Genomic DNA, 11579 nt, shown 5'->3' on the forward strand with positions numbered 1-11579 from the left:
AAGCCTTCTTCTCTCAACTCATCAAAGTCATTCTCGGTCCAGCTTTGATCCATTGCTGGCGATGAGCTGCGTTCCTTTGGAGGGGGAGATGCGCTCTGATTTTTTGAATTTCCATCTTTTCTGCCTTGCTTTTTCCCCATCTTTGTGGTTTCATCTGCCTTTGGTCTTTGATGCTGGTGACGTACTGATGGGGTTTTGGTGTGGGTGTTCTTTCTGTTTGTTAGTTTTCCTTCTAACAGTCTGGACCCTCAGCTGTAGGTCTGTTGGAGATTATTTGAGGTCCACTCCAGACCCTGTTTGCCTGGGTATCAGCAGCAGAGGCTGCAGAAGATAGAATATTGCTGAACAGTGAGTGCTGCTGTCTGATTCTTGCTCTGGAAGCTTCATCTCAGGGGTGTACCCCACCATGTGAGATGTGAGGTGTCAGTCTACACCTCAGTTGAAAATGCAGAAATCACCCGTCTTCTGTTTCACTCACGCTGGGAGCTGAAGGTTGGAGCTGTTCCTATTCAGCCATCTTGCTCCGGGGAGTTCCGAAAGCATTTTAATAGTGCCACTGACTCTCCTCAAAATGCCCACATTTGTGAAGAGAATAACTAGTGCCATATTCCTTAAATGTGTAAGTTTACAGGTTATAGTGCAGTTATATTTCATAACAGAGCAATTTGGCTGTAAACGTAAACATTCATTTAAAGATTAGCACAAATTTCAACTGAGAAGAAGAAAGGTAGTTGAGTCCCATCTAGAGTAAATCTAAGTATAAAAACCTAATAACGGCTTCAGATTTAACAGCCTCAGAACTAATTGCTGTTGCTGCTTTTCTTATTTTTCTTCCCCCAAGCCTTAAGTTTCAATTTTCCCATGGTAAAATCTACTGCATAGGGAAAGAAAAAAATAAAAGAAATAAAATTTAAAAAATTAGCAACTGCTTTGATAACACAATAGGATTTACATAAAAACTAAGTTACAGTAAATTAGGTGAAACTCTAATTTTGAACAAAGTTCAACTTATTTATGAATTTTGACTTAATACTAGTAAATATCCATATGATCATTGTAGAATAATGTTTTCATTAGACAACAACTGTATTTTATCTGCAATTAGGATACATTTACAATATATGAAGGAGAGTTATAAAAGAAAGACAAGATTTCACAGAATCTGTAAGCCATTGTAAAGTTCATAGGAAGAACTGCTATCAAATTCATCTAATTCTTAGTCTATGTATATGAACTTGAATAGTGGAACTGATTCCAGTCCTCTAACTGTTAAGATAGTAACTCTTTAGTGGTATATTTAAATTTCAGAATAGGGATTAGAAGAGACTTGATAAGAGGAACAGATTGTATATAACCTAAGCCGATTATCAAATATGGTCAATAAGTTTCCTCATGTCTAATTCATTCTAAAATGAAATTTCTCATAGCTTAAAAAACATACCAAAATATTAATATCCAATAGAAATATACTTGAATACATGGATAATAGTACAAAGATTAATATAAGTATTTGTAGAAAAAGATTTAAATGTAGCCTGCCTAATAACTACAAGGGCCTATCTAATTTTTTGAAAAATATTAAATCTCTTGTTCTTCTTCTAGGTACCTCTTTTCAGATGAGGGAAGAGCAGCAAACAAATATCTATCCTCATATCATGAAAGAACCAAAAAGAAGGTCTGAACTTTTTTTTTAATAAATGAATTTTCTACCTGATAAGCCTTGTGACTGATGCCATATGCTAATGGATTTGCTCTCATCCGTACATAAAGATAAGTGTAACTTATCCACTTCACTGCTTCTTCCACATTAGTAACTGTTCCCAGAGCAATCTGCAAATCAAAAATACGACAAAAATTAATGTATTAAAGTTGAACATAAACATTACATCAAAGATCATTCTGTCAGAGGTGAAGTTTTAAAAATATATCATTGTGCATTTTTAAAAAGGTAGGCACAGTGACTGACACAACACTTTGCCAATTAATTAAAATCAGTCCTGCCTCATTTAATTGAGAATGATACATGAAAAATGTTATCTTTCAGAACTGAACTTACTCAATATTATGGCAGATGATTATTTTTCTTTAAAAGGAGTTTAAGTCTACATAGCATTAAGGACATTTTTGTTATTTTTTTTTTATTCAGTATACAATTTATTTTAGTTTCATTTTATGTGACTACACTGCTGAAAAACATAAGTGTTAAGTGCATCAGAATAAAAACAACAAAACATTGTTAATTCTGTTCATTTTTATCCTAATTCTGTATACTGTCATCACAAAAACCACAGAGGGGATATCCTCAGCTTTTACTTCTAAAGATATGCATCTGCAGGACTGTAAGTAAAGAGATGTAATATGAATACAATAAAAAGTTCACTTGTTTTGCACGAAACAAAGCAGATTTTGTTGTGATTTATACATATTAATAATACATACACTTTAACAAACTGATGTACAACAACAGGGAGTAGTTTTTATTTATCAGTAAACTTAACCTATGGAAAAAATATTCATGCATTTGAACCATAATAAACAGTGGATAACTCTTCAGATTATCTCTTGAAAGAAAATATTATTTTTAATATAGCATTTAATGTAGCTTTGTGATATATTAATTAAATGAAATCAAAGGTTAATAATTTAAAAACACAACAATAGCATATAAGAGCTATATAACAAAGAAAAAAGAATTATTAGAAGAAGACACTAACAAAGAATTTCAATGAAAAGTTTCTTAGAAATATATTTCCTTAGCCAATGGATCTATAGGTCATAATTTTATTTTTACTTAAGGTACTTACTTTACTTTAAAAATTTACCCACGTTGTAAAACTTCACAGTTGTATTTTTTTTCCTGAATTCTTGGCTGAAATTGTTTTTAACCTCTTAATACTTTAATTAAAGGAGAAGAGATGTTCCTGACCTAAATTAGTAATTTTAGGAGAAAAAAAGGAAAAACAAACCCTCTCGATTTAGTCCTAAAATAAAAGAAAGTAAAACCTTCACGTTTAATTCCTACATTATAATTTTTTATTATAATTCTGTATAACTAATTTCATGAAATATGTGGATGGTTAATTGTCTTTAGTTAGTTGAAGATGAGATTTAGTAATGTATAATTTTCATTATAATATTATGATATATTATTTGTTACTAAAACAGAGAAATGACCAAAAGTTGAAATATAATAAGCGAGATTCTGTCTACTAACTTTTAAATTTATATTACAAATGGCCAAGCCATCCATAATGTAGGTAAATATATATATTTAGTGTAAACTGTAAGGTTTTCCACCAAAGTAAGAGTAGCAAGAACTAAAATTGAGCCAGTGTGGGAGTTGTGTAACAATTCATGAAGATTTACAACTAAAACAGTTAAACATTTTTAATCTACTTAGGTAAATAAAACTAGTTTGGTGATACGGCTAAAAATCTGAGAGTTTCTCTCCTTTGTGAATTCATTATTTGACAGACCAAATTGTATTAAACCATAGACATATGACCTATATTCCCGTCATGACTTTATGATGTTACTTTAAAATAATGACCAACATTCCCTTAGAACCTTAGAATATTATTTTAAAGTAACATCACACAACTCCTATGAGTAGAAAAATTTATAAGGGATAAAATAAGCTTGCTATTATTTTCAAAATCAGACAGTGAATTAACATTTAAAAATTACCTATTGCTACCAGTGATATGATTAAAGGAAAGGAAAAAGTATGTAGCAAAGATTGGATCAACTAAAGGAAGTCTTGTAAATGTTCACTAAAAAGGACAAGACTACTCAGAAAAAGGAAGGTAAAGGTATGACGCTATACCTTATTTTGAGAGTAATATTTGAATGCCACCTAGTGACAAAAAATAAAAATGTATTTGTAAATACTTGCTGTCACCTAGTGGCTACTTAGCACAGGAGCCTTTTATAAAACAGGAATTTTTTCATAGTACGTCTTTGAAATTTATTCACTCATCTCAAAATCATATAGTAAGTCAGTAACAAGCCTGTGCTAAGTAAAGCACAATGGATATGGTAACAAATAGAGTATGCTCCCTAGCCTCAAGAAGTTCCAGGGTCATATGGAGGTGAGACATATGTAACTAACCACAATGACTTATATGAACCCACCATCCATTGTGCCTAGCACATAATACCTATTCAAAATGCTTTTAAAGAAAAACATCTAACATGACATTTCTGAAAGTGGCATTAGTATACAGTGTGATAGCTTTATGTTCTGTTAAGTAAAAGAGAAAAATAAAATCCATACACAAATTTGGTAATTTAGAAATAAGATTCCATATCAGTTCATATCTAACTTTAGTATTTAAGGTAACCTCAATTGTTTATTTGAATATGTAATTTAAAAACATGGTTGAAATCATATAAAAACTTAAGCAAATACTATAATCATCGTGAGTATGCATGCGTGTGTGTGTGTGTGTGTGTATATATATATATAAGCTACTAAATACATATAAAAACTATGCTACTCTTCATTATTTATCTAAAATTTCAGTGCTGGCAATAAGTATGAACAGGGCTGAATATCAACAGACTATCAGAAAATGGTAAGTGACTCTATCATTTACCATAAACTACCTTGGCACAGGCATTTCTTAAATTTCCACAACAATCCAGTGAGAGTATCTTTATTTACAAGTGAATAGAGTAACAACAGCTTGTCTAGGGCAGAAGATCTGTATTGGAGAGTAACTGTAGCCAGAATTAGGAAGGTCGTTCAGACTGTAGAGGCCTTAAATCCAAGGACAAGGTGTTTACGTAACATTCTACAGAGATGGGATGAACTCTGTATAAAAAAATGTATGTAGTATGTAAGGTGAAAGAAAGATTAACATAGTTTGAAGAACAGACTATAGGGAGCTGGCACAGAGTATGTACTCAGTAATGTGTGATGAATAAATTTTAATCAACCTCAGTATTTCTCTCAGTGTAAAGTTCAGTGACTTTATATATGGATGGGACTTATGACCTTTCAGCATTAGGATTATTTAGTCAGTCTCATTATGCATCGATAAGCAAATGTGCCTCATAACATGTTTGCATTAAAATTATAACAATATAATAATTTCTCCAGTTCTCCTAAAGCAATAGTCAGAATTGATACTCATGACATAAAAGATATTAATGGAGGCAACATTCTTAATCTAGCGCGACTCTAATGTTGATTAGTGCAACCGTAGAGTCTTGCAATGATTTGGGGAATCTAAAGACTTAAAAATTCTTTACCTAAAGAACAGAACACATATTCATTTTATAAACCAATTTCACATTTGATTTCCACAGATAGTCAAATTTAATTTAATATTCAACAATAATTTAAGAGTTTGTTTCCTTAACAGGAAAATTTACTTTAACAGGGAACTATTCCAATAGATTAGAATATGAGCAAGTTAGTTCAACAATGGCTACACTTCACTATATTGGTAAAAAATGTCAAGATACATGTTTTGTTATTTAAATACCATTTATATCACTAAATGGAATTATGTGTATAGTTAGCTGACATTTCTGAAAACCACACATTTAATAAGTACTTTATAAATATTTGATAAGTGTATGGACCCTAATTTATTTTTAATTTCTCAGGCCTTGATCAAATAGTTTCAATGATGTTATTTTACAGTCCCTAAGAAAAATACTTCCTTGAAGAAAAAAAGCAGTATTTTACTGACTTTGTGTCTTCTGTATAAGATTGCCAACTTGTGTTTATTTTACCAATTACAAAAAGCTATTAAGGACATAAGTTTACTGAGATATAGTCTTCCTTGATATGCATTTTAAGATATCACTTCATATCTAACTTTAGTATTCAAGTCTGTTCTTCAAAACTATGTTAATCTTTCTTTCACCTTACATACTACATACATTTTTTATACAGAGTTCATCCCAATTCTGTAGAATGTTACTTTCAAACACCTTGTCCTTGGATTTAAGGCCTCTACATTTGAGATATAGTCTTCGTTGACATGCATCTCATGATGTGTATAAAAGAACCACGCCTTTTACTGCAAGTCGGAAAAATTATGGCTACCATTTTGGAAAATGTTTTCCATATAGGCCTTAGAAGAGGGCAAAGGCTATATATTAATATAAGTAAATGTATTCACCTTCAACTTAAATTTTATATACAAGAAATCTAAGCCATAATGAAAAGTCTAGGTTTAGAGTTAAATAGATCTGAGTTTGAATACTAGTTTCAAAAGTTATAATGTAGTGACCTTGGGTCAATTACATATCACTCTGAGGATAATATCTCCATAGCAGCAGTATTGAGAGAATAAGAGAATGTACGTGAGGCACTGAGCAGAATCTCTGGTATACAGCAGGTCCTCAGTTCACTGCTACTATCATTTTACATTAAGAGACTGTGTTCCACACATTAGACACTGCTAATCCAAGACTCAATTATTTAAGCCACACAATTATAGTAGCCAGTAGGATTGAAATTGAGCTATAATAATATTTCCTTTGGATTCAAATTTTATTTCTCAGTTTTTAAAAATGTTATTATAATTTTGCTAATAGAAAATGAGGCCTTTCATGCTATTTTCTCTAACCATTATCTTCTAAAACTTATCCATTCTTTGAATGACCGTCCCAATTCTGGCTGTAGATTATCTCCAACACAGATCTTCTGCACTAGACAAGCTGTTACTCTACTCACTTCACCTGAAAGTCCCCATTTTCTCATAAAATAAAGATACTCTCACGGATCAAATTTTACCACATTCATGAACCAAAACTTTCCTGATAGCCTGGGACAAACCTATTTTCTCCTTCTGCTGAATCCTTCTACAGAACTATCTTTCCAACATTATTGCACTGTGTTTTCATGTCTTTTTCTCCCCTTTTGGAATATACACTTCTTAATAGAGAAAACGAAGTAGTAAGTGTGTTTTTCATTCTCTAAAAAGACTTATAAATAATATGATTGGAATGTTAGATTAAATTTCTATAAGCTCTTTAGGAAGTACCTAATATAGGACTTTGTACATAATAAGTAGTATTTGATTATAAATATTTCAAAGTAGTCATTTACTTAATATTTACATCCTCCCTACTTTCAATTATTGTTTGAGTCAACTTTAAAGGTATGAAAGAATACTGAATTAGCAAAGTGTTGAATACCAAATTATAATTTAAAATGTCACAAAAACAGTCAAACCTGATTTGAATGTTCTATACATATACTCTAAATTTTAAGAACGTTTATTTTCTTTACCAGTTAAGATGTTACCTACGCTTCCAGGGTCTGCTATGTAAATCTTAACATAAAAGTCACACACAGACACACACACAGACACACACACACACAGACACACACACACGAAACAAATTATCACAATCTAGCTCAATCACATTGTGTATAACAAAGTTAATCAACTGACCTAATAGAGCTAAAAGAGTTTTATAAATTTTATTAAACCTTTAGTAAAAACTTCATGTAAAACTTTGTAAAAGTGCCAAATATTAGTTATTATTGCTATTTGTTTCCATATTTTCTACAGTCTTTGTTAGATTTCTGGTCTCTAGCAAAGCCTCATAGTTTCAAAATAGGGTCTTTTAGCAATAGATTTTTTATCAGTTATCATTCTATAATCCTCTGAATTAATCAACAATAATGCCATTCAGCCTGTTTTATCTTATAACTATATGGCATAGGCTGTAATCCTAAACACTACAAAATAGCAACCAACTCAACCTTTATCTTTCTTGGTCATTCTCTTATTTTTATTTATTTTTATTTTTATTTTTTTATTATACTTTAAGTTCTAGGGTACATGTGCACAACGTGCGGGTTTGTTACATATTTTCTTGGTCATTCTTAAGGCTGATGATTCTATTCCAAACTTTTACTCATTAGATCTTACCTCTGCATTTAGGTTATCTGCAAGGCTTTCCAGAAACTGACTCTCAATTGGGTTTCGTTGGGTGAGCAAAGTGAGGTAATGGCTGAGTTTATCATGCGTTGTTATAATGATTCCTTCCCCAAATTTGTCAAATTGTGGTCGTCCAGCTCGACCAAATATCTGCATGACATCTAAAATTCCAAGGTCAACAAAGGAGCCTCTTTTTGCAGCATATATTTGTGTTCCCTAGATGAGGAAAAGTTAACAAAAATTTACATAAACACACACAAATATAATCCTGATGAACTGAATACTGAAATTAGGCAAATATGGCAAGATCTCAAAAGTGTACTTTAACTAATCCTTTCATCATCCGTGATAGAGTTAATTTTTCACAATATAAACTAGATTCTTACTGGAGAAAATAATTCTGACCTTTTATAAATAACATTCAAAGTCAAGGAAACAGACAAATCACAATATTTTCCTAAATAAATCAACCAAGAGGCTTGCTTTAAGACACACACAAATCCATATATCAAGGAAGGTAAGCTCTTACCTTAATAATAACAGCATGGGCGGGAAGATTGACACCCCAGGCTAATGTAGCTGTACACACTAGGACTTTGATATGCCCATTAGAAAACAAGTTTTCAACTAAATTTCTGTCCTGCCGAAGCATTCCTGCATGATGAATACTAAAACCATCTGGGAATAATTCTCGTACTTGCTTATTTCTCGACCTTTGCACCTAGACACCAAGAAAGCATAAGAGTATTATTCAGCATTTAAAAGCAATTGTTATTTAGCATTTCTGTTGTATGAGTTTTATCAAAGAAATCAGAAAATTATTTTTAAGCATCTTAAGGTATTACTAAGTCTTAGTATACAATGCTTTATATAAAATAATAATAATGTTACTTATCTTAAAAAATAGGTAATAACAAAATATGTCACAAAATTCAAAAGAAAAGAGGTGAAAAGCAAGTGTCTCTTTCATCCAGAAGTCTCTTTTTGCAATCAGTCAGTATTACATGTTTCTTAGCCTTCAAAACATATGCTATTCAAAATAAAACTAAATCTCAGTGGCTTCTTAACTCCTTAAGAGTAAAGGCCAGAGTCATTATAGTGCAAGGCCCTACAAAAATCAATCTCATTTCCTTACCTCATCCACCTCAGCCACAACGGCTGACTTTTCTGAGTATATTTTCTGACAAGTCCATATCTACTTCAGAGCCTTTACGCTTTTATTCCAGACCCACTGCCTTTGAGGCCTTCTCCTTTCTTATTGAGATCCTCATGATGCTTCCCCTGTGATGTTCCTCATTGCAGTGAGTCAATAAACCCAGCTTTGTTCACCTACAGTTGTGTTCTTGGTGATCTTTGATAGCAAGCTGACCATCTGTTTTAGCTCCTCAACTACACATGTGCATTGAGTATACAGTAGTCCTTCCTTATCTGTAGTTTTGCTTTCTGTGGTTTCCATTACCTGAGATCAACTGTGGTCCAAAAATATTAAATAGAATATTCCAGAAATAAATAAATCATGTTTTAAGTTGCATGCTCTTCTGAGCAGCTAGATGAAATCTCACACTGTCCTATTCCATCCAGCCCAGAAAATGAATCATCACTTTGTTCAGCATATATAAGCTGTAGACACTCCTCACTCATTAGTCACTTAGTAGAAGGCCTGGTTATCAGATTGACTGTTTAAGTATCACAGCGTTTGCAAGTCACCCTTATTTTACTTAATAATGGCCCTGAAGTGCAACATTAGTGATGCTGGCAATTTGAATTTGCCAGAGAGAAGCCATAAAGTGTTTCCTTTAAGTGAAAAGGTGAAAGCTTTCAACTTAAGGAAAGAAAAACAAAATTGTATGCTGATTGCTAAAATTGATGGTAAGAGCAACAAATCTTCTATTCGTGAAGTTGCAAAAAAAAAAAAAAAAATCAAGGTAATAAAGGTTCAAATTGCAAAAGTTACGGCTACAATGTTTGATACATACTTAGTTAAGAGGAAAAAGGCATTAAATGTGTGGGTGGAAGACATGAACAGAAATGTATCTTAATTGACAGCAATCAAGTTAGTTCACTAGTATCTGTGGTTTCATATCTTGGAAATATGCCCCATGGATAAGGTGGGACTACTGTAACAACATTACTTCTGTTCTGTGGCTTACTGGGAGTCCAGAGGTGAGATTTAGTATACTTATATGCCACCTGTGTAACTGCTGTAGCAGAAGGTCATAAAAGACTCACTGAAGATTCACTATACAACAGACAGAATTTTTACAAAAAACTAACATTTAAAGAAATATTTACATAGTTAAAGCTTCTGTTTGGCCATCACATCATGTGTTTGTTTGCTATTGGTCTCAAAATCTCATGATCAATTCAAGAGCTTCTTTTTGAACAGTTTTTTCCCCACACTTTTTAGTTAAGGGCTGGAAAATGGCAGGGAGTAAGATTTTAGGGGACTGGGGTTCCAGTCTAGACTTTGCCATACTGATTATCTCTCAGGTCACTTAAAATTTTAAACTTCTAAGTTAATAATATTTAATAAAATTATCTAAGAAAATAGCATTCCATGAAATCTGCCTTAATTATAAAACCAAAAGTAATGCATTAACAAACCACACCATCTAGTGGCCTGCCAAGTAAATAACAACTTACACATTTTGAGCCTCTTTAGGGTCCAAAACAAAATACATATATAAACATAAAACAGGAGAGCTTCTTAAAGTTTCAAGGGGGTGTATTCTTATTTTATTCTTGTGCAGTGCAGTCAGCCTGTTAGAAATTATTTTATACATATACTTTACAATTAATTACAATTGGATCTCATTGTCTCAGCTTTCATCTTTTCAGACAAGTGATACTGTCACTGTAATCTTAAAGCAGCTCTTACGAACATGGAAAAAAGTCTAATTGTGGTGTATTTGCTAAGAGCTCCTTCAGAGGCTAAAGGTAGGGAGAGGAGAAACATTTCACTTACTTCATTTCTTCTCTAATATTTAAGAGTGGACATTCAAAGCCAACAGAGGAAACTAAAACTATTGGTTGGAGGTGATATTCTGTACAAATCATATTGCTGGATTACTGTTTGGTTTTAGGTGAAGTCTGCTATCTGTGGACTCCCTGCATTGAAATGTTCTGCTGTCCTTCTTATAAATATAGATTCCTTAGTCAAACCCCACCTGAGGTAAGACATGGCTAGGCCTGCTGTGGCACCAATGACACAGTAAGAAGTTAAACAAGGGAAGTATGTATCTGTGATAGAGATGTTTCTTATAAAGTAGCAGGTGGATCTTGGAGTAGTGACATAGTACCTCCCACATGATCACATGGGTTTCACATTCAACCAGCACCAGTGGCCACCAACTGGGTATATCTCTCTGGTCTCTGTGAGGAACTAGGAGGAGGTAGGAGTCACTTCTACTTCTATACTTGCATACCGTGTGCATTGTTTTATTTTTAATGGTTTATTACAGACTTGAAGTGACAATAATCTTAAAATAAGTCTGGGTTTTTTATTCTTAACTATCTTTGAATCTGAATTTTCCATATGTGGTCTGCCTTAGCTCACAAGAAAAATGAACTGGAATCTGGCTGGGCACAGTGGCTCACGCCTGTAATCCTAGCACTTTGGGAGGGTGAGGTGGGCAGATCACGAGGTCACGAGATCAAGACCATCCTGGC

The 11579-nt window shown here is 32.9% G+C and overlaps 1 protein-coding gene across 1 annotated transcript in view; it reads right to left on the reverse strand.

Moving 5' to 3' along the window:
* The window catches only part of ASCC3 (activating signal cointegrator 1 complex subunit 3), a 404060-nt gene that overhangs the window by 173226 nt on the left and 219255 nt on the right, over nt 1–11579 (reverse strand). Inside the window, exons 15-17 of the mRNA XM_012002619.1 lie at nt 8440–8631; nt 7902–8126; nt 1711–1830 (exon numbers count right to left, since the gene is read on the reverse strand). Of these exons, the coding sequence (XP_011858009.1) occupies nt 1711–1830; nt 7902–8126; nt 8440–8631 (537 nt within the window). The remainder of the gene's footprint in view (nt 1–1710; nt 1831–7901; nt 8127–8439; nt 8632–11579) is intronic.

This window comes from Mandrillus leucophaeus, unplaced genomic scaffold (assembly GCF_000951045.1).
Source record: "Mandrillus leucophaeus isolate KB7577 unplaced genomic scaffold, Mleu.le_1.0 Scaffold690, whole genome shotgun sequence".
NCBI classification, from domain to species: Eukaryota; Metazoa; Chordata; class Mammalia; order Primates; family Cercopithecidae; genus Mandrillus; species Mandrillus leucophaeus.